Source organism: Bombus vancouverensis, chromosome 1, assembly GCF_051014615.1.
Source record: "Bombus vancouverensis nearcticus chromosome 1, iyBomVanc1_principal, whole genome shotgun sequence".
Taxonomy (NCBI): Eukaryota; Metazoa; Arthropoda; class Insecta; order Hymenoptera; family Apidae; genus Bombus; species Bombus vancouverensis.
This window is the reverse complement of record NC_134911.1, coordinates 14,621,123-14,645,498: the sequence shown is the minus strand read 5'-3', so window position 1 is coordinate 14,645,498 and position 24,376 is coordinate 14,621,123. Positions and strand designations below refer to the sequence as shown.

The window sequence follows — 24,376 nt, the reverse complement described above, 5'->3', positions numbered from 1 at the left end:
TATTAAAAACGAGACGTTATCCATAGAATCAAACCGGTTTGAAAACACATTATATCTTTAAGGCATGCATATTCTAAAAATTCAAACTGTAAAACTAAAACCGTAAATAAATTTCACCACAAGTCTAATTTACTGTAATACACAACGTACAAAAAAATACTCAATAGATAACATTTAGTTTAACATTTATGACGTTTTACATCGTGTATTTATAAAAATTCAAAAAATACGGAAAGAGATTTAGCCGATATGTATACATATGCATTCTACTTGACACAGTTAACCAATAGCAATCGAGACATCCGTTAGTCACGTGTGACGCGAACTAGGTTTCAAAATGGCGACACGAATTAAATTGCCACAATGGCTGCTTTGCGGCATTCAGTTCATTGGAAGTTTGCTACAGAGTACGACGATGATCTACCTTGGTTTGTGTTTTTTTTTAATTTCCATGGGTGTTTTAATCACCGACTCAAATATTATAACACAAACAAGTTTTCGAAATGAAAAGGTATATAATACACAGAACTTGAATATTTTTAACACTCGTTCATTTTTATCAAATGCTTTCACTTTATCTTCTGCGTATTCATTGGCAAAAATCATCTTTCGTAATACACGTCATTGACTATCGTTAACATACATCAGTTACAGTCATGAAATGATTCCAGTATTATCACACGCCAAGTAGCCTATCAAGAAATCAAATAATCACATTGTCAGATCTGTCAAATGTCGATCATATGAACGAAGTTTTAGATAACATATGCGTTGTGAGAATCGTCGGAACACCTGAGCACACGAGAGTAAAAGATGTAAGTTGAAATAGTATTAGTAACACAGGCTTGTAAAAACAAAGTTACTAATTATAATATTAAGAAATAATTGAAATAATGGAACAAGAGAATGAAAAAGCATGAATAAGAAGTACATATATACATAAATAGTATATATGATGCAATTTTTAATAGGAAATTACTCTTATTGATAACAGGATGTATCTTCTTTCTTATAGTACATCAAGAAATCAATGAATGATCTTAATTGGACTGTTCAATCTGACAGCTTTGAAGATCAGACCCCAACTTTTGGACCTTTACAGTTTGAAAATATAGTTGCAAAATTAAATCCCAATGCAAAGAGGTATTTGGCATTAGCTTGCCATTATGACTCAAAGTATACTAGAGAAAGGAACTTTGAAGGTGCTACAGACAGTGCAGTACCATGTGCTCAAATGATTAACTTAGCTAAAGTTATGAAGGATTATTTAAAATCTATAAAAGACGTAAGTATACATTGGATGTAAGTACACATAATTTTTATTTGACTTTTTAAGATCTTTTTTGTGTTTTCAGAATGATATTAGTTTAATGCTTATATTTTTTGATGGTGAAGAGGCTTTTAAAGAGTGGGGTCCAAAAGATTCTATTTATGGTGCAAGGCATTTAGCTGATGTTTGGCACAACAATCATATTAATTATACCCAAGGAGAAAATGTCTCTGAATTAGATAAAATTGTGAGTATTAGTAAATGCATACATCTTTATATAAATACTCATTACTTATTTTTCCTGTAGGATTTACTGGTTTTGTTAGATTTAATAGGAGCACCAGATCCAACATTTTACAATTACTTTAGTAACACAGAGAAATGGTATTCTTTATTAATGAGGACTGAAAGTAAATTAGCTTCCTTAAAGAAGTTTGAATCTTATTCTTATGGACAACCTACACAAACATACTTTCAACCATATTCTGTGGAAGCTTATATAGAGGATGATCATATTCCTTTCTTACGTCGAGGTAAATAATTTTTACATGTACATATATACATGTTATATGTTGCAGATAATTTCTATAACATGTGTATTTCAGATACTCCTATTCTTCATCTAATACCATATCCTTTCCCAAAGGTTTGGCATAAACAAAGTGATAATCGGAATAACATTGATTTAAAAACAACAGAAAATATCAATAAAATTCTAAGAGTTTTTGTAGCTTCATATTTACACATTAATATGTAACGAATTGAAAAATATTTATATCGCTAGAGAAAATTTTATTTTTATTATGACGATATTAAATAACGTTATATAAATATAATATAAAATGTTAGTTAACATATACGAAAATAACAATATTTTATAATAAATTTTAAACAGGAACAAATGAATGAAATTGTTTTAGAGTTAGTTTTCATAGATTTAATAATTTGTACTATAAATGAATTTTGTACTATACGCGACTTTTGTAGGATAAATTATTCTTAACGAATCAATGTAATTTGATGGTACTTAATGCGTCTACTTATGTACAAAACGTATATATTACATATACACGTGTAAATTATGGAACAGAAAGAAGAATATAAATTATTTTATCTTAAATAAAATATGTTCAAATTGGATAAGTGAAATGATTTTAATACAAATGCAAGTACGACATAGATAGAATTACAATTGCAAATGTCATTTTAAATGTGAGTGCGATAAAATGGAAACAACAAATACATACATATACATGTATACATATATATCCATATATATATACTCGCCGAGGAAGTGTTTCTACACGTGACTTCCGGATACATGTTAGGAATAAGAATTCAAACATGTCACTGCTAAAATAAAACTTTATTCTCAATCGTTTCTGAAACTTTTAATGTTACGAATATTGCATGATTTGTTAAAATTTGTATAGTTTGTAATATATCTTTAAATATTATCATTTCGCATTAACATATATGAAAATATTAGTTCATCTTTCCTTTGAAAAATGTAACTGGTTCTAAGATTTAACTTTACATTTTTTATTTTATAACTATCTGCGTAATGAATATCAAATTATAAGTTACCTTGTTAAATACTGCATTATCGTAGTTAAAATTTTGAGAAGTAGATTAGCATTGTAAAATATTTTCACGAGCGTAACGGTCAACAATTGAATAAAGTGAAAGTAGGTATTCCATGATGAGGTTTGGCAAGCCTGATCGAGGTCATTGTTCGTGCAGGCGCGCCCGACGAAGACTTTCGTTCCGAATCCGGTCGAACGCAGCCGATTTTAACCGAGTATGGTCGAACGTAACCGAAATATGTGATTGGTGGAAAGCCGACATTACGACGATAGACCCGAAAAAACGAGTAGCGGCTGACACATCGACCAGAGAGACTGGATTCAGTTATCGTCTTACCGTTCATTCGAGAATGTTTTGATTACGTAGAGGTTTACAACGAATAACGCTGACAAATGTTGAAGTTCATCAGAGGGAAGAGCCAACAAACAACAGTCGAACGACAGAAACTGCAAAAGGATCTTTTTGCTTTTCAAAAGGTGAGTCTTTTCTAAACCTCATTTTTTAAACTTCGCGGTATTTTCCTTAATACATCGATCGAACGACGGCGGCGTTGGTACATATTAGTGGCGCGGAGACGATGAGCTGCGGAACGCACGGTGGTGAAGGCGGTGACCAGACGCCACAAATGTTTTAATTACGTGGAGGTCCTCGCGGTCTTAACCGAGCCTTTCGCGACGGTAGTGAAACGTCGTGACATTACACGTGAGGATTAACGGTTTTTAACGGACGTGTCGCGCACCGTTCGAGGAACAAACGCCGACAGATGTTGAAGTTTATCAAAGGCCAACAACCTACCGACAGAAACTGCAAGAGAAAGAAACTGCAAAAGGATCTTTTTGCGTTTCGAAAGGTGAGTCCCGATCCAAAGTTTCGCCCACATCCGACCCGGCGAAATGCGCCGACACTTTCTTACTTTCTTAGGCCTTACTTTTATCCGTTACTGAAAGAGATTATTGAAATACATTAGATTCACCTTTGCGACAAAACAATGTTACTATGTATAGGGTATTCAGGTTCGATCATATCGACGTGTTGGCGTTTTCAATGGAAAGCAGAGAATTTTGATGCATCGAGGAAAAGGTGTTTTGCACCGTTTTTTTATTCATAGTGGAGAGAAGTGAGAGTGAATGAGTGAACATTAGGTCAAACTCGTTTTCATTTACATTTAAAGAGTATGGTTTTTACATTGCTTCTTTTCATTCGCTTAATTTCAAAACTTTGAAAAGACATTGCGAATCGTTTAAGCGTTTTTCTTTTTTTTTCAATACGCTTTTTAAGGTTTTAATCGAGAGAAAATAATGAGTTGACGAATTGAATTTGATATACGACGTCAGGAAGGTTAATTTTATCAGTCATCTATCTTCTTAAAACAAACCGATCTTTTTCACATCTTATTTACACATTCATTATTTATAAGTCAACAGGTTTGCAATTGAAAGTTTATTCTGTTACCATGTCAGATAGTAATCTCCAGTTTCTTGATAGCACGATATTGATACGTTATGCGTTTTTCAGAACACAAGTTCCTTTTACGCGTAAACTACTTAATCGTTTTAAAGATAAATCTTGTCTTGAAGAAAAAAGGAAAAAAGAAAAGGTAAAAAGATGCTGAATATTACGACTCGAGAAGATTGATAAATATATGTGCCATGATATAAATCGTATATAATCGGAAGAAAAACCTTGTTCCGAATTTATACCCGATAAAGAGGAATCAAATGAATTCGACTTTAATTTCGGTTTATCGAGCGCACGCGTTTAACACGCGATAAAGCGCGCCAGGATTTGTCGTTTCTCATAGGTTATTGACGGTTACGAGTGATTGCTACACAATCAACTACCAATACCACCCTATGTATTAAACGAACAACTTATAAGTACGATATTTCAGAGCAAGCATTATAATTTACCTCAAAAGTTACTAAATAGATTTTGTATCCATATCATATTCAAATCATATTGTATAAATCACATTCCAAGATTTATCGTTTCTTATTTATTACTGGCGGTTAGGGCTGCTATATGTAACAAAACACAGCTTCCATATTATTAAATAAACAGTTTGTTTGTTATTTCGAATCGAGCGTTATAATCGTGACACGTCATAAAGGAAGCAATTAACTTTAAAATTCGACTAATTTCGTTTCTTTCTTCTTCGTTCTTCCCTCTAAGTATGTAATTATTGAATCGATTTTGTTGAAATAAAGAGCGCTTGTCGCTCTGTATTGATTTGAAAGAAGCATTGCGAAACGCGTTTGATCAGCAACACACCACCATTCGAAGGCTACCACCTTTGAAAGGCTGGTTTCATGGAGGAATATTAAGATTTTAAAATTGTCTTCGTCCAAGAATATGATACAGCGTGATTTAAGAATGAACGGTACAGAATCAACAGGTCGATATCTGAACGTAATCGATACCGAAAGTCTAGAAGACGACGGGTGGCCGAGATACGATGTCTAGAGTCAGGATTATTGTGGTCATGTGTGCGGTGTGATGCGTTTCTTTAGCGGTTGTCTCGACTGACTGTCATCATCACTGGCCATCGGGTGCACTGTCGCGAAACCTTATCGCTGTTTAATTCTCGGCCTGCTGGATTCGAAGTTTGGCGATAATAGTCGCACGAATACAATCAGTTCGTACCGGTTCCGATCGATGCTTCATGCAAGATGATTTTTATGCGATATTTTATTCGCTATCGAAAATTGTTACTCGTATCGTTTACCATTTGTTAGGAAAGACAATAAAACGACTTTATGTTACGGTCAAATGTCGTTAATTATTAACTTGTTCGTCATTTAAGAATTTTTTAGCAGGTCGGCCTGTGGCTAACACACACATTTAAAAAAATCCCATTTATTATAGGTAAGGTTATTGTTCCTTACCATTAATTTTAGCAAAGTATCATAAAGTTATATTCCAGAAAGTCTTTTTCGAATTCACATTCTCAACACCGAACTACGCTAGTGGTACTCAGTAATCCAGAATGCCAATTCTTCGACCTGGCAGAATTTTCCATTGTGTTGTCAAACTTCCATCCACCATTGGTCAGGTTCTTCGAAAACCCAACTTAACTCAGGTTAACGATAACTCAGGATTGGTCACCTTTAGGAACAAGTTTACAGCCAGTCAGTTATATTATTTCTTGTTCGTTATAATTTAACAGATCTTTAACAGGACGAAACAAAAAGTTAAAGGGAATAGTACTAGTCTCCAATATGATCCTTTGAATAGTTTTGTTAATTTTTGTCAATTAATAATTTTGTGTAAATACCAAAAAACTTGAAAAATCACAATGGATTACGCGCTGTATCAAACACCATTTAACCCTGTTGTTCTCGTCGCTTATCTTAATTCATTGTTCTAAGTATCAATTGTCACTCTTTTTTGACAGATAATAAACATACATAACAGAAAATTTCCAATAAAAATTAGACACAATTTGTCCATCGTATCCATGGTTAGAATCGAAATTGCACATAGTCCTTGTTTCTTTCATTCCGCTTTTTATATGACGCAGGGTACGGTACGAATTCGAATTAGACAATAGGAACGTTCCGTCCATTCTAAACGCGTGTATTTACTACGTGTAGCTTACTTTCGTTCGGTCAGGAAATGAAATAGGAAATGTAGGTTAATCTGTCGGTTAAGCAATTACAGGTAGAAGTAGCGCGCTCTGCGCGGTAAGATGTACGAGTTGGAAAAAAAGTAGAAAGCCCTCGCGGCGTGGAGGGTGCCTGTTGCCTTAATTAAAGCAGTCGCATTTACGCAAACCCAGCGTTTACGGAGCAGTTTGGTCCGATCGAAACTCGAATAACATCTGATTATATTACATCACCGAATGATGCCATTTTATCGCTTAATCGGAAAAAGGCGTGGAACGACAAGATAACAAAATGGAATCACCTTGGAATCTTTAAAACTTGGCAAACGATCTTGAAGAAAGGAAGAAGCAATAGATTTTTCGTCAATTTTGTCTTAGATCTTTTAATATATATTTGGAAGTGGATTGATTTTACTAATCTCATCGAGGAGTTACTTCGAGGGACAAACAATCAACGTTTGGTTTTTAATATCGATTCTATCAATAATACCACGTATTCGTTGTAGAGAAGAGATACGAGGAAAGGATATTATCGGTTTTCTGTGCAAACAAATACGTGATAAGGTGCCTAGCCCTTTTTACGTTTACTTTAATATACGCAGACGAATGTGCCGTTAGTCTGACCTGACTAGGTTAGGTACAAACTGATATCCGTGGATTATTTCGAGAATTTTTTAATGTAGATTAGAACTAACTGATGAGTGATTAAATGAATATAGATGTGGTATTATTATCATCTAAAATTTAAATTCGCCAACGTTTATCATAAATGTATAATGTATAACAAATAGAGAAATATTTGTTGTTCTTCGGCAATATTTAATAAATGTTCCTGGTAAATTATTTAAATGATACATTACGTAAAAATGTGAATAATTTTCCTTTCAAAATATGTTCATTTGTTTGTTAAGTATGAAATATACCACGAATTCTGTAATGTTCCGAACATTCTAGAAAAATGCTTAACTATACTAACGTGAACTATTTCTGTTGAAGAAATGTCACATCGTGTTATCGATCGAACAATAACTTTTAATGTTTCCAAGAATAAGATTAGATCGCTATAACACTATAACTGATCGAATGTTTCCTTTTCTCAAGAAGAATTGTAAATTTTCTAATTATAGATCTAACATTAACCTAGGCAGTGCATACATATTAACAAAAATCGACAAGAGCAGTAAATCTCTCAAAGCTTTATCAGCAGTCGATCTTTTATCTTTATACGTGTCGATAAAAACAAGCAATTTTTGATGTTGTAAATTTGTTCTTCTCTGTGTACATAAGCAAGAGCATCGTTTCATCCATGTTTAGTTAACGTAATTTCTATCGAGGTTGGGCTCATTGAGATTAGGCCAGATTAAACCTTACGAGGGAATCCTCTGTTGTGCTTGTGCCGGTTCGTTCTTACCCATCTTCTTACTTTAATTCTTTCGGTACGCTCTCCCGAAACTGAAAAACGGCGACACCCTTTCTCATGGAAATTACCTAGGTCAAGGTCTCGCTCCCTCTCTGTTATACCGACGGACACCCTTGTTTCGAATCGTGCCGTTGAAACGTGCCTCAAATCGATATCGAGGGTAGCCCTAAATCTCGAGGGTTGTACCGTAGCCGTATGATGCTAAAACTCGCCGAGCTATTTAAATTTTTAGGAACTTGTCAATTGTCTTGCAACGTTGTAATATAATATGTAAATTTATTTTATGTTCAATTTAGCGGCCGTATTTTTTCATCGAGGGAGCGTAAAGTGAAATAATGTATATCTTGATTACAATTTCTAAAGATCGACAGCTTGATTACGTTAGATTTATAATTACAAAACAGAAGCATCGAAGAATCACCGATTCCAAGGTCTCCCGCTATTAACGCTGTTACGTTAATCCAAGATTCGATATTATTAATCATCAACTAAAATTGTATTTTTAGTTGAAAACCACGTGTATCGATAAGAAGGAACATAATTCTCATCTTACCGTGTTTGTTCTTCGGAAGTAACGAAAAATTACTGAAATCTCGTCCGATAAGATTCCCTTATCGAGAATAACAAAGACAGTTTAAGAGATTGTTTTCGAGTGATTCGCCCTCCGCGACAGGATGTACATTGTTACAATGTGTATTACAGAAATGTGTTTTAATTGCTGGTTGTAAAAGAGATTCTTTGTGATTGAGCGCGCGGAGCGGGAGGTAAGTACGCACGCACGAGCGATAAAATCACACGATTAACGGGGATTTGACGATATCTGACTCATCGATGAGTAATCGGTGCGCCTCTCGACCAAAAACTGATTCCACCGGCTACGAGTTATGTCGTGAAAGTCGGAAACAAGCGTCGAGCATAATTAGCGTTAGTCGCATTGAAAACGAGTCGCGGAATGGGGAGGACACGATCGTTAACCCGAGCACCGTTGTTTCCTTTAATTCACTTTGTCTCGTATTCTGTTTAATTGCTACGCCAGAGTCCGCGTTTCTTCTTTTTTTATTTTCCATTTTAACCGCTCGAGCGTCACAAATGGACCGATCCGTGAGCTACTCGCGTTGCTGGAGAAGTGGCTGGTAAGATTTTTGCCAGTTATCACGGCTATGACGATTTCTTTTCTTTTCTTTCTTGTTTGATACATTATACGAAATACAGAAACCTGTGTGTATAGCTTATACATCGTCAACACTTTTCAATTTTATTCTTCTCTTCTTTTGCTATTACTTTTGTACACGCGCGGTTCTATTGACTTTAAAAGTAATAAAAGCGGCTAATGCGGCTAGAAGACAGCCGAACTGAAAATGGAAGGTTAATAACTCTAGTTAAAACCTAGTCCTTGAGAAATTAATAACTAAATCATGGGATAAAACAGGTATTGGAAGTTGAATCTTGAACTGCTACTTCGTCTACTCTGTTCATAGAGGAACGTTTTATATTATAGTCCTAATTTGCAGTAAACATAGACAATTTTATACAATCGTCGATACGTTTTCTGCAGGTAATTGACAGGTTAATTCATTCTACGTCTTACATGCAAGCTACGAATAAATTGATACTTATCGAGAATCAAACTTTTGCCATGGAGCGTGCGCATATCAGCGACAGTGCAGATAGCGTACACTATTTTTAGCGACTTTCTCGTATAAATAGTGTACCGATTACTGCTGACAGTGTACAATTATCATAAGGAATGGTCAGGCGAAATGACCATGCCAATTTATGAATCGAATTGAGTGAAAACGTGAGTTACTCCGTTATGTGAGAAAATGGAAAGGTTTTGGAGAAGCTGTTCGGAGATTCGTATTTTTATTCTCGTCTGGTTTCAATTTATCGTTTCATCTTATAAATAGAGACAAAAGGAGATTTATAAGTCTTTCATGAAAAATTCTGAAAAATACGACGATGTGAAGCAAAATTTAATATTAAGACAAACATTTATGTAGTTTGAAACAAAGTAGTTCGATTTCATAAATTCATAATGGTTATACACTTGCTCTGTTACTTCGACAAAACTGTTCCAACACATAACTGCGAGAATTATTCATCAAGTATATGCAGGTAATTAAGGAGAATGTAAACAGTATAAATTACGCGAAGTGTTACCCATTCACTATCTAACTTATTATATAAAGAACGATGAATCGCGCCGGTTAATAACTAGCGGGATTCTACTCGAACGACTATCATTAAAGCAAAATATCATTAAATTCGGAAATGTTCGTTGAAAGAAACCTAATCCACTCGAGGTACTCGAGCACCGTACAATAACCTTACATTTGTCGTCTCATTCCCGTTAATAGTTGTAATAACTAAGACTAATAAAAATCTTTTCCTGTTCTTTGCAGACGGTGCAGCATGGGTTCCCAAACAAACCCACAGCCCTCGCATGGGATCCGAGTTTGCGGCTGATGATCATTGGCACGGCATCCGGCGCCATCAAGGTGTATCCTTTTTCGATTTCGTCGCTCCTTCGCTTTCGACCAGTTCATTTATTTTTGTTTTCTTCTTTTGCTTTTTCCTCTCGATATTTATAATCCGACCACAAGGCACCGTCTCGATGCTCGATAACGTTCCTATCTAGCGATAAATCGTCGAAAGCCACTTCGAGAGCCACTGGCCTAAGGGAAACGGGAACGTGATTGACGCCGGTTTCTTCTCATCTCTTTCTCCCCCCACCATGAATACTAATTTTAGATACAACGATACTCGATATTTTGCCATCACGTCAAAGCTGTTTCTCGATTCACGCCCCGGCTTTTACGGTCACGGATTTCATTCAGAAAACGCTCTGCTTTTTCTCTTTAGACAGCTATATCGAATCGTGCGACGATTCTTATGTTTCAGCGTTGTCGTTTCCGCGAGAAAATTGCATTTGTCGAGCGATAGATTGCTTTCCCCGATGCAAGGTTCTCCGGAGGGTCTCCTTGTTGGACGCGACGGAACTGAATTTGGAGTCATGTTTCCCGTGAGACTGGGAACGTAGGATGTGAAAGTATCGAAGTATCGCAGAGTCGCGCATATGAATATGAAATAGCGGAGGTGTTCTGACTTTGGTTACGTCTGGCGAAAGATTAAAGAGCGTGCAAGCGTCGAGCATGGTACTACGTTTTGTATTAGGTACGTTACGAATCGATCGCGAAATTTAGATAAATTTAGACGAAATAAGTGTGTGATTTATACGCAGGAATATGCATCGAAGATGTACCGATGGCAATGAAAAAATTAAAAATAATTATGCGTATGTATGTATGTTTCGGTAGAGATGGAGAAATAGTGCGGTCGAGAATGTGAGATCATTGGAAATAAGCGAAAAGAATTTACGTCGTATTGTATGTTAAAGTCTCAGCGGAAAGAACAAAATCGATGATGGTGTACGTTTGAAAGTTTGATCAGTTAAGTAGAGATTCGTTCGTATCATTTCCAGGAATCACAAATCTTCCGTTGCTCCGTCGGATCTTCGCCGTCGTTGCAGCAGCGCGTAAATCTCGACAGTGTAACCACTTGTTCCTCTTGATGTCTGGTTGATGTGTACCGCAAAGGCATTAAATCATTCCCGGAACACGTACTATGTTAACATGAAATTACGCATCTATCTTTCGAGATCGTTAAGAAACTCATTATCGAACGAACGTTTAGAAATTAGTCATTGTAGACCTGCTTTTGTTACCCGATTACCCACTTCGTGTTAGGTCAATCATCGATCCAAAAGGACTATAATCTGTCGAAGCTAGTCTAGATATGCCCGATATTTTTTACGATGTTTGTCAAAATAATATTATCTTTTCTGTATCCATCTGTAAAAATTTATTGTGCTTTGTCTTACGTTTCATTATTTTATATAATTAGATTAATTGTTCGACAATTAGGAGCAATTATAATATCAATGAGAAGTCGTTTCGAGACGGAAGGATGTCGAAGTCGATCCATTCGAAGAGTTAATTAAAACATTATTTTTGTATAATTGTTCTTTCGTCAATCGCTTGGTACACGCGTCGAGTACCGTCTGAAAAATGCTAATTACAAGCGCACAAAAGGATTGATTCCCAATGCGTCGCTGCGTACCGTACGACTGCATACCGGTTACTTTATTCGCGTCTCGATGTCAGATGTTCGAATGGCTACGTAATCGGTAGATGATCATTATCATTTCGCAAGACGTATGATAGACGTCTTTACCGTCTCGACGGAAATTCTATTTGCAATTGATATTAGAGAGGTACGAGTTGCTGCTAGTCGCTTGTAAAATCTTTAGAAATCTCGAATCTCTGTCTGTGCTATTTATTTTGGAATTGCTTATATGTACCTTCGATAACGGGCGTGTCTGATCAACGACGTAAGAGATGGCTGGCTTTAGGCGAAACTGTAGCAGAATCTGTGTCGGCGATTGAAGTAGAATTCGACGACGATATAAAAGGCCTGTATACAATTCGTGGATCGAGCACAATCGTTCCTGTCAGCGAACGTTAAATCTGATATTTTCGAAACAAAACCACCTTCTGTTTCTTGGTAGGAACGGAGGTGGTCTACTGTTACTGTTAAACAGGGCTATCTAATTTTCTCTGTTTCCCTTGACTGACGTGCGATTACAGATTCGGTAGGCCAGGTGTGGAATTCTATGGACAACACACCATCGAAAGTGGAGAGAATGCTGTCACAAAGATTGTTGCTCTGCCCAACGAGGTAAGCACCGCTATTTATTCATTACTAACGTGTTATCAACGTATCGTTGCACGGATATCTTATGCAATACTATTTTCAGAAGTCAAGGAAAACTTGAATAATTTTTAATGACTTTACTTGTATATAATTTGATGCTGGTACCTACGCGTCTAAATATACTGTACATTGACGGTTTTTATGCATTCACGGGAAATTTGAAAACGCGTATAATATACAAAAATATACAAAACGTTCAAAATATGAATCTCACCGTAGCATGCAGTGAGCGAAACTACCGTTTCTCTCAACTATGTTTGTAAGGACATGAATTTGCATAAATATCCGCTGTCTAATAGCCACGATGATAAGATGGAAATAAATAGTTTTATGTTTCCGTTTTATTGGAAGAACTTTTTTATTCTGATTGTAGTTTGATAGCTTTAACGTTAACGAGTACCGTCAAACACGATAAACACGATTCTATAATGAACAATTCACACAATTTTATAGCTGAACAATTGCGTGAATTGACGCACGTGTAAACACAAATGTACTCGTGGCCATTCAACAGTGTGTTAAATTGTTGGTGGTTTATGATCTTGTAAACTTTGTGGTTTAGCTACGTTAACGTTTGCGTGGGAATCGATTTCTAGATTTATTTCTATAGTTTTCAATTGACGAGATTAGGGCATATATTAAACGCTAAACGATCAATTGAATTAAATAGAAACGAAGGAAACACTGTGGAAGCTCAGTTCGTGTAAACTTCACTGGATTAAAATATGCAATAGCGTATACTTTGAAACGAATGCCAGCTGACGTACCATCCTAGTTCGGATTTCTTAATGACCACGCTAATAGTTCTTAAACCTTCCAAAGGAGTTACGTTATCTCCTAACGAGAAATTCCAGAAATTTTTGTCTCTTCAAATCACTCTTGGAATTTGTGTTTTCCAATTACCCTTATAGCGTCTCCATTTCTAATGTTCCCTCTGACCATTACATAGCGTAATACGAGAGATCTAAGTATATGTAGAACGGAGTATAGAAATCTTGACGATAAGAAGAGCGTACTTTATCGCACTTTGAATCGCTTGAATATTGACGTTGCTATTTTTATAAGCTAAATGTTTGTTAGAAGTTCGATAAAAGGAAAAAGAAGAAAAAAAGAGAGAACGCCAAGGAAACGGTGCTTCGTGTCAGGACTGCGCGCGATAGTAATATCTTCTGCGTACATTGTAATCAAAGGGACCAGACGGAGGTGTGAAGTTATGGTTGTTTTAAAAGTCACACGCGTTGCACCGGTAACGCGACACCGTGTTCGGCTTATACGGCCATCGTTACCGAGTTGCATAACTGTGTGCGACACGCGCAACGCGCTTTTGCACGCGTGTTCGAATAAATAATATACGAACACCATTGTCGCCCGTTCCATAAAGGTCGGGAACGTATTACCGTACGTACACGATGTTTTTCCTGTTTCCTTTCTTTTAAATACAAACCTCGTCGCCGGGAAAATTTCGTTATGAAATTCATCTGCAATTCAACCGATGATGCAATCGTAAAATTTCCAACACGATAATAATTATCAATTTTCCTTTTCTTTTTCATTTATTCTGCTACGTCCTTCGAGTCATCTTCGTCATTAGCTTATAGAAGGAAGAATAATTATATTTCTTCGGATATAGTATGATACGTTAGAATACACAGTAATATGTGTATTTGTGAAAATTGAAGTAAAAATTCTGACAGCGAGCAGCGTCGAAGGGCGACGACAAAAACATACGATACATGTACACATGAACGAATAGAACTCAGTAGGTATGTAATTAATTGCCTATACGAGGAAAAAACGAGCAGACTAATATGGAAAATCAGCATATACAGGGTGGTTGGTAACTGGTGGTACAAGCGGAAAGGGGGTGATTCTACGCGGAAAAAGAAGTCGAAAATATAGAATACAAATTTTTCGTTTGAGGCTTTGTTTTCGAGAAAATCGACTTTGAATTTTCGCCCTGTACGCGTGCACTTTATCGCGTCTCGTTATAACGGATCTCGCTGTAGATCGTTGTCTCGATGGAAAAATTTAAAAAAAAAAAGAAATTAAAAAAAAATTTTTATTCTATATTTTTGACTTCTTTTTTCGCGTAGAATCACCCCCTTTCCGCTTGTACCGCCAGTTACCAACCACCCTGTATATACATGAATAACGATGAGTCGATTCACGTTCATTTGCCTTTGCCGGTAAATTGTTTTGTAATAAGTTGTGTATAAAACATATGATACGAAGCAATGCACAGAATAGGCGTGGCATGATCGAGCACCAAGTTGCTTACATTGCTCGTTACGAGTCATAAAATCTCGTTATCGCGATCATTTTTCAAGCGAATCCTAAAACCGATAAGATAGCGCCTGTACGATTGCTTCGTCGTAGCTAGATATCGGATGGGATCTTGGGCTTCTCTTTTTTCTCCTCTCGTATTTTGTTGCTTTAAATCGTTCTGTTGATCGAAACGATCAGATTATCACGAATCAATAATCGGAATTCATCAAATTCGAATTATGGGTCAATTTGAAATTGAAAAGTTCACGAAACGCGAAAAGACGCGATTTCAGCAAATGCAAGGTATAACCCACGTCGTGCTTTTGCTGGTATAATGATCGAGTACGGGATCTCAATTATTCAACTGCACACGTTAATAACACGCGGAAAGAGCGACGTTCTGCTCGAGAAAAACACGTTGGAAGTACCGTAGACACGCGTGAAAGTGCGAGGCGCGAGGTAAACCTTCTTAACCTTGCGTTTTCCTCGAGTTTTCACTTCGCCTATTACAAAGAAGGCATCGTCTTTGTGACCAGGGGGAAAAAAAAGGACACGGGATCTGTTCCGTGAGAAACGATGAGGTCATGAAAACTATCTACAATACGTTATTTTATTTATCTGTATTATGATACGAAGCTATTACGAAGTCACGAGTTTTACATTCGAGTATGGAGATGACAAAGCAAATACGAGACACCAATACAATTGCGAATTAGTATTCGTTTTCATTCATTAAAATAGATAGAATTATGTGTAGTATTAATCTTTACGATTAGTTGAAGAATAAGTGCGCGATAAAAATGATTGATTACTACAAATGTAACAGGGCCGCGTGGTTTCTCTCTGCGACGACAACTCTCTTCATTTATGGGAGATCAACGAAAGTTCGGTCGTGGAGACCAAGTCGTTATCGTTGGAGGGCAAATTGAAGAAAATTTCGGCGATGTGTCTCGAATCAAGCGGCGAACATCTTCTTCTTGGAACGGAGGGCGGGAACATCTATCTTCTCAACTTGAAAACATTCGTAATGCCTGACAATATCATTTACCAGGATGTCGTGATGCAAAAGTAAGAGTAATTCTTGCGTGTTTATATGCATTTTGAAACTCGCATGCTGGATGCCTGTAGCAACTGACTTGATTCTTCTTTAGCGTTATGCATTTTTCGATGTATCTTTTATTTTGTTCTTTTTGGTACAAATCTTATACTTCAGTCGTTGGTAGTTTCAGTATGAACATAAATTACGCGAAACGTACGATTTGAAATATTATCGTTAACGACTAGTCGTAAATTCGTGAGATACGAGCGATCCTAACAAGTTGAGCCAGAATTTGCGAAACAATGAGTTTTAGCGCAAAATCATGCGAACCTCGATTTTCTTTTTGTATTTTTTTTTTTTTCAATTAACTTTCATTATGGAACGGAGCGTTTGATTGTCGATTGCGAGGCAGTTGGCATTGAAATGGCTAGATTCATGTACCCGTAACGTATCGATGTTATGACAGCGTGCCAGACGATTACAAGAAGAATCCAGGAGCGGTCGAGGCGATAGCGGAACAACCAGGTCACCCAGACAATATTCTGATAGGTTACAATCGTGGTTTAATGGTTTTGTGGAACAAAGCGACTCCGGGAGCCCAACAGGTGAGCCTTCGTATTATTATTCCATATCTTTCTTTATACACATGCTATGTATACAAGACTATAGTGTGGCAGATGTAATGACACGCTTATAAAACAGTTCCAACACACTCGCTTATTACATTTGTGGGGCAATGCTTAATCCATCGGTACATAGAGGTGCATTCAGCTCAAGTACCACGCAAAAGAGAATAATTTTAATCAATTGTCTCATTTAATAAATGCTTCATTCCTGTTGCGATCGTCGAATTTTTATATTTCAATCTTGCTCTCATTTTCACAAACAAAATGTATTTCTAACGTTTCAGAATATGTGACATGAGATTAAAACGAAAGAAATGCATACCGACAAGAATTTTTGCATATTTCGTTTAAACTTGAGTATTTTGCAACGTTAAAATGTACAATTGGATTGAAAATGACCGAACCGAAAGCAACAGGATTAAAAAGTGTTAATGAATCGCATATCTAAGTAATTGAAAGAAACTCTATGTAGAATAACGATTCGTGAAACGTTTCAGTTTAAAATGAAATAATATGCACCGATGGGTTAAGCGCGTATTGTGAGATGGTACCGCTCGTTCTGATTGTTGTTTGTGTCTTTGGTGGTTTTGGCGAACGTGTACGTGCAGCTGATGGGTTTGTTTTCGCGTGCGCAGACATTCGTCTCCACGCAACAGCTGGAATCTGTCCACTGGGTCTCCGAGACCCGTTTTGTTTCCTCCCACAACGATGGATCCTATGCATTTTGGAGTCCAGGCAGCGACAGCATGTTGGAATCGAGTACACCCTATGGACCATTTCCCTGTAAAGCTGTCACTAAAATTCTCGTCTATCCAACCGCAGAGTGAGTACAGGATTTTCCCACAACATCGATAATTATCTTTTTTGTAATTGGATTGATAATGAGTCTTTGTAAAACATTTCGCAGACTCGGAGAACTCGTTTTATTTTCGGGTGGAATGCAACGTGCAAGTTACGGCGATCGTCACACCATTACCGTTATGGCGAAGGGGAAACATGTTGTTTTTGACTTCACGTCAAAGGTGATCGACTTCTTCACTGTGTTTCCTAAACAAGAGGATGGGAAAGATGCATCTGATAGTCCAGAAGCGCTTATAGTATTGGCCGAAGAAGAGATAGTAGCCATTGATTTGAATAATCCTGAATGGAAGATGATGGCATTACCGTATTTAGTATCTCTCCATGCAAGTGCGGTAGGTATCATTCCCGGAATTTGTAATATAACATTTTATAAGTATACGTTCCTTCTCGTTATGTCTGTGATGTCCTTATTTGCAGGTCACTTGTTCGCAACACGTTCCGAATGTTCCTGAGGAATTATGGGAGAACATTATCGCAGCTGGGAAAGCGCAAACGGAACATCTATACTCGGATAAACCATGGCCTATAGATGGTGGAATTATTCTCTGTCAGAAATCGGAAAATGATAAATTAAAAAGCAGAGAATTATTACTTACCGGCCACGAGGATGGAACCGTGAGATTTTGGAATGCGTCTGACGTTGCTTTAACACCTCTCTACAAGTACAATTCATCCATTCTGTTTACTGGCGAACATCTGGATGTTCTTGAACAACCACCGGAGGATGACGAGGACGAGTGGCCACCATTTAGAAAAGTTGGAACCTTTGATCCGTACTCCGATGATCCCAGACTTGCTGTGAAAAAAGTTTTGCTTTGTCCGCTGTCATCGACATTAGTGGTTGCCGGCACGGCTGGCCACATAATTACAACCACCATATCATCCGAACCTGTAAACAAGGAAATCAAAGCCATCACGATGAACATCGTAAACGATCGCGATGGATTTGTTTGGAAAGGCCATGATCGTCTTCCGGCGAGGACAACTAGTATATCTTTCGCAGTCGGTTTTCAACCACAAAGTCTTCTTCAATTATACCCGCCAGCTGCGGTTACAGCATTGGCTATGCATAGCGAGTGGGGATTACTTGCTGCAGGCACGGCTCATGGTTTAGCTGTTTTCGATTATACAAGAGCGAAAGCTGTCAACGTGAAGTGTACACTTAATCCAAATGGTATTTTTACATATTTTTTATTAGTCGAATGTCTGTAAATCGTATATTTGTAAAGACAGTAAATTAGTTTTCGATTTGTTATGTCATTCTAGATCTTTCTGGAGCAGGTGATACACCAATTTCTAGAAGAAAGTCGTTTAAGAAATCATTGAGGGAATCTTTTAGGAGATTACGAAAAGGAAGATCACAGCGTCGAACAAATGCCACTAGTCCAACTAGGAATACAACATCAGAAAAGAAGAAAGAAACGTGAGTATTTTTTAAGCTTGTTAAACTGTAACTAATGTTAATATGTTAAACAATGATTGGTTTTTAATTTTCGAAGGTCCAGTGTTGCTTCTTCTCCGAGTGGTGACCTTTCGCCGGTAGAATTGAAGCCCGTGGAGAGACAAGTGGAAGCAAGGCCTGTAGATGATGCACTGGGGTCAATGGTTCGATGTTTATATTTTGCTAGAAGTTACATTATAAGCAGTAAGTGTTCCTAATACATTTTTATCGAGTATAAATTATGAATATTCTATTAACATTTTTTTTTTATTATAGTGCAAAACACGACGCCTACGCTTTGGGCGGGTACCAATAACGGTACAGTTTATGTTTTCACGTTAGCAATTCCTGCTGGTGTTAGAAGAACAGAAGAGGATGTAAATTGTACATTAGGCAAAGAGATTCAGTTAAAGCACAGAGCACCTGTAATTGCAATTACAATTCTTGATGGGTCTAGCGTACCGTTGCCAGAACCATTCGAAGCTGAGAAAGGCGTAAGTCCTGGTCCTGATATGGCTTCTCCACACAGAGTTGTAATTGCTAGCGAAGAACAATTCAAAATCTTCAATCTTCCATCCTTGAAACCATATTGTAAATACAAACTTACTGCAAACGAGGGTTCACGAGTTAGAAAAACGGGTTTTGCAAAATTCACATGCCCAATCGAACCTGCAGGAACTCACGAAGAAACCTGTTTATTGTGTTTGAGTAATCTTGGTGATTGTTTAGTGCTCAGTGTTCCCGAATTAAGAAGACAGCTTAATGCCGCTGTTATTAAGAAGGAAGACATTAAGTAAGTATATCTCTTTTGCATCTGTGTCTATCTGTGTATATCATATGAGTGTATCTGTGAGAATATTGCTTTGTTTTTCTAGTGGAATTTCTTCGTTGACGTTCACAAAAGCTGGCGAAGCCCTATATTTATATTCAAGTTCGGAACTGCAGCGAATTTCATTGTCTGCTAGTAAAGTGACAAAAGCGCACTGTGCATTAAATTTACCACCAAATGCTAGATCATTTCCGGAAACTAACAACGAAGAAACCCAAGAACAAGGTGTGGTCGAAGGTACAGCAGAAACGGAAGGTGATACAACGCAAGGAAGTCAACCAGATGCGGTACAAAGAATGATTATGGAGAATGGTGTGGTGGGTTCTAGTGAGTATACCACGAACACCTACATAAGTTTTTTTAATTTGTATTTAATTTGTATTTAACATATATCGGGTAATCATTAAGTTACATGTTGTCATAGGATGTTTAAACGTGCTACTACTAAATATGCGTAATCGCTTGGCATATCTCAAGTAACTCGTGTATTTATCTAAATGTTGCTTTGCTATAATTACTTGTGATTTATTAAACGAGCTAGCTGCTAAATTGTACTTTATGCTGATTAACATCATCAAGGAACGCTGTCTCCTAACCCTTTAGTACCCATTCTTGAATACATCTATTTTAGCCGGTGGTGAAGAATCTCCGAAAGAATCGTCTTTGCAACCCGCAGCAAGTACCAATGATGTGAACGGAGAGGACGATCGTCAAGACTTAAGTTCTATTGGAGATATAACGATCGATAGCGTGAAAGACCATTTGCTGTAAGTGGACGTGTTTGTATGTTATGCCTAGCTTTTTATTGTTTTATTTCACATGCTTCTTTTGCTTACCTGTTTACAATTAATTTTATGATAATAAAAATGATAAAGGACAAGAGCAAAAATTTCAAGGAAAGATGATCTTAATTTGACAAGCTGACTTTAATAATATGTTTATTTTGCTGTGCTAATCGTTGTGTCTCTTACACTTGCCACTTGTTTGGCAGTAACAGTTCACTTTTCAGAAATGCAACGTCTTCCGAAGAACTTCATAGTCGTCTTGCAGGACTTAAAATGGAAGTGACTTCACGAACTTCAGAAATTTCCACTCAAAATCAATCCCTAGTTGTGAAAACAACAACCGTTGTTTCGCAAACAACCAACAATACTACTGCTAATGGAGAGATCGAAACAAGTCAGACAAATGAAACACAACAAATGAATAGTGAGTGAAATCATTGCTGATTCAAATTAGTGTGAATTATAAATTATTCAAGTGACCAATAATACATTATATTAAACTGATTTTTAACAATTCATCGAATTCTTCTTAAATACATTTTTTAAACGAATATTTTTTAGGTCACCCCATGTTATAGTATTTGAAGACTGTATACAATCATATTCTTAATAATTTCATATACTACGTAATTCATCGATCGCTTAACATTTTGTGTTTGTCTTTTATCGCTTTGTAATTTTTTATTTTTTATTCTTCTGATATTTTTTGTATTCTTTTGTTATTGTTTCGTTTTGTGCTATTTGTTCTTGCGCAGGCACTACGGTAGAAAGAGAGATACGCAGCGGTACTGAGACTACAACGACACACGCTACCATCACTCTACCTCCAAACGTCGAGGTCAGCAAACGGCACTGAATGTATTGCGATAATTGGTGTCGGTCCTTACCTCGATATTAAGCCTATATTTTGTGACAAAATGATAGAATGCCATTAAATTTTTGGAGTTTCTCAAAAGTAGTGCAATATATAAGAATTCTATAAACGTCCGCATAGAAGATATATTGTCCTTACTAATATAAAGAAAAGATAATACTCGCTAATGATATTACTATTTTCTTAGGAATTTTAATTCAGTTTTCATAAACATTAGGTGTGTCAGATGATAAGGCATGCTCATTTTTTCAGTAATATATAACCATTCGTTCCTTCTCTGGAAATCCTAGAATTGCTCTAGATTGTGATTACAATATTCTTCCCAGTTTGATTCGTCTGAAGTAACCACTCATTTTATATTAATAAGGAAGAGATATTTTATATCTTTATTAGGAATATGCAATTATTTTGCCATGAAATTATATAATTAACGCTTAGCATATCGCCCGCTCCTAATCTACTAACACGATTTACGTAGCTCAGTTTGTTTAAGAATTGGATAATCGATTTATCAATCTTCAAATTGTGGGTATATTTTATAACATATCGCTGCTTAATTTATTGATGTATTAACAATCTTTTTTGCGTAGTTATAAGTTGCTTTGTCCAGTTGCTTTGTTTAACTGGATACATGATAGTTTTTGCAGAATATCATTTAGATAAATGCGTAACATCATTATTTTTAATATTGCAGATTAGTGCAGCTGACTTGGCAAACTTGGAGATAACAACAACTACAGTGACTACCGAAAAGTCAAAAGCTCCATTGGCAAGGCCTGAAGAAGTCGGTTCTTAGGAATATTCCAAATTGTCCTGTACTCTACTCCCTGATTTTATGCTCTGTACACAGAGCCACACAATAATTAGATTTTTTGTTACTTAATGGACTCACGTGTACACAGCGGCGATAGGTAGAATTTATATATCGTAGATTTTTTAAAAAATCTAGATTTATATGCGGCATTAGCATTAGCTATAAATGATAAACAAGTGAACTTCGAGTATTGTAGCGACGAACCAATCGAGATATATTAACTGCCAAGATTGTCGATATATTTTACATTTTAACTGAACATTCTCATTGCATTTCTTTTAATAGTCAATTTCGTGATTGAGCAAAATTTTCGATGGTTTAGTAGAACTAGGCCTAGGTAATTTTAATAAAATGCATTTTATTTACATACAAGCGTAACAAATCCTCAAAGAAAAATTAAAATGTTTCATGTTGTTTCATCTGTAGATCAATCTATTAAAATATAATTTTAAAAAATTTTCTAATGCAGCATTAAGAAAAAAATTGAGGAAAATTTATACGATCCGTTTCATGGTGTGTAGCTGAACATAATTAAAAAATTATAGCTTGTACAAAGAAGCAAGATACATCACAAATTGTGAACATGGCAGCCATATTGTAACGCAACGAATATGTTGCGTCACGTCATATTTCTAAATAATAAAAGTAAAAAGTGAAAAGGCGACTTAAATCATCTATATAGTATTTCGAATATTATATAGGCGTCTTGTGACAAAGGATCAAAAAAAGAAAAATATGTAAGTATGTTGAATTGATGCGCCTAACAAAATAAAGAAATAGCTACTTAAGTAGAATTACGTTATAAGAAAAGTTACAGAGATTAAGTGAGGGACACTATCAATGGCCATGACGTAAAAGAGGAGAGCCGTTACGAATATATTTTTTATTGATACTTGTTAATCGTTAAGTTTCCTTTTTCTTTGATGGAAACGATCATGGTACAATCGAACTATTTCTATCGAGCAGCATTGAAACTCGCTGAATTCAATTCCGATATTATACGAACAAAACAGATGTAATTGTGTTTTAACATTACACGTATGTATGTCCCATCTTTCTAGATAAACAAGCTATTTGTTAATTATTTTTGGTGGAGGACAATTGCTACATATTACTTTTTACGCGAATACATCGTAAAATGCTACAAATGTACTATTATTATCGTTATATAGTGATGTACTACGTAGCTTGATTTGTGTTTGCGACAGTACGGATCGTATTTAAGATACCACGATTTTGGATCTCAATAAAATTTCGAAACAAACACAACTCCGTTTCCCGGGGCAATTTCATATTTATCTTTTATAATACCATAACTAACGATTTTTTACAAAAATGAAAACTACTAAAAATTTTAATATATTTTTACCGAATGTGACAGACTGATGCATAAAAGATACATATTCGTTTCTTCTTTTACATTTAATTAATCAACCATTAACTATTTAATCGATCGACTATTCACGTGATTTCGAATAAAAAGTTTTTCATCCTTTATCGTTCCTCTAGACTACATGTGTGTTAAAAATGATAACAATTTACTGTTCGTTGATGCAATTAATGCGAGGCCTTTGTAGATAGATTTTAATCTTCCTCTAATGTCATAATTTCTCTTACGACCTTTTTTATTTCTTTTATTCAACCGCTTTGCGAAATGTATGTTTCTTGTACGCGGTTATTACAAATAAATGTTATACAAGGTGTTCCAAACATCGACTATGCACAGTTTTTTTTTATTGAAAATGAAATCCTTAATCCATAACCATAGATCTAAACATTTAAATAGGATATTAATTAGAATAAATTTGTTGTTTATCGAATCCACTTGAATTTTATTATTCAAGATCTACTATAGTATTCTGTGCTGTTGGTGCACCTTGTACCGTTAATTTTATTACAATTGTAAACTACATTAACAAGGTAAAGTTAATGAGCTAAGTAAGATACAAAATGTATGAAAACGGACGTGCTTCTGCTATTGTAAAATTATTTGTTTTTTACCTTGATAAAATATTACGTATTGCATATGGTGAATTGTTAAAACTGCTCCCAAACATTTCATACTTTTTTCCTTTATAAAATATGTAAAGTCAACAAATGACATTAACAGTCGATGTTGAAATATATATATATATTTATATATTATATATATATATATGTAAATTTAGCATATATTTAAATTCCACAG

The 24,376-nt window shown here is 36.0% G+C and overlaps 2 protein-coding genes across 12 annotated transcripts; both read left to right on the top strand.

Moving 5' to 3' along the window:
- The first annotated feature begins 322 nt into the window (after positions 1-322).
- On the top strand, positions 323-2,651 carry LOC117153654 (glutaminyl-peptide cyclotransferase). The gene is made up of 6 exons (XM_033327909.2): positions 323-511; positions 672-815; positions 1,016-1,285; positions 1,356-1,517; positions 1,578-1,803; positions 1,876-2,651. The coding sequence occupies exons 1-6, from the start codon at positions 338-340 to the stop codon at positions 2,025-2,027; spliced, it is 1,128 nt and encodes a 375-aa protein (XP_033183800.2). The 5' UTR covers positions 323-337; the 3' UTR covers positions 2,028-2,651.
- Positions 2,652-3,158: 507 nt separating this feature from the next.
- l(2)gl (LLGL domain-containing protein l(2)gl) lies at positions 3,159-24,213 on the top strand. 11 transcript variants are annotated; one of them, XM_033327873.2, is made up of 16 exons: positions 3,159-3,333; positions 10,284-10,381; positions 12,528-12,618; positions 15,746-15,987; positions 16,425-16,563; positions 17,220-17,407; positions 17,492-17,777; positions 17,863-18,619; positions 18,712-18,868; positions 18,945-19,090; positions 19,163-19,679; positions 19,762-20,042; positions 20,347-20,482; positions 20,725-20,924; positions 21,256-21,338; positions 22,069-24,213. In XM_033327873.2, the coding sequence occupies exons 1-16, from the start codon at positions 3,250-3,252 to the stop codon at positions 22,168-22,170; spliced, it is 3,507 nt and encodes a 1,168-aa protein (XP_033183764.1). In that variant the 5' UTR covers positions 3,159-3,249; the 3' UTR covers positions 22,171-24,213. The 11 variants fall into 11 exon arrangements, with proteins under 11 accessions (XP_033183764.1, XP_033183761.1, XP_033183758.1 ...); XM_033327870.2 differs by having other exon boundaries at positions 20,707-20,924; XM_033327867.2 differs by having other exon boundaries at positions 17,193-17,407; positions 20,707-20,924.
- The last annotated feature ends 163 nt before the right edge of the window (positions 24,214-24,376 follow it).

Coding starts and splice junctions, on each gene's coding strand:
- LOC117153654 (XM_033327909.2), top strand. CDS start 338: ATGGCGACACGAATTAAATTGCCACAATGGCTGCTTTGCGGCATTCAG. Junction 512..671: donor CAAGTTTTCGAAATGAAAAG/GTATATAATACA, acceptor AAATGATTCCAG/TATTATCACACGCCAAGTAG. Junction 1,286..1,355: donor ATTTAAAATCTATAAAAGAC/GTAAGTATACAT, acceptor TTGTGTTTTCAG/AATGATATTAGTTTAATGCT.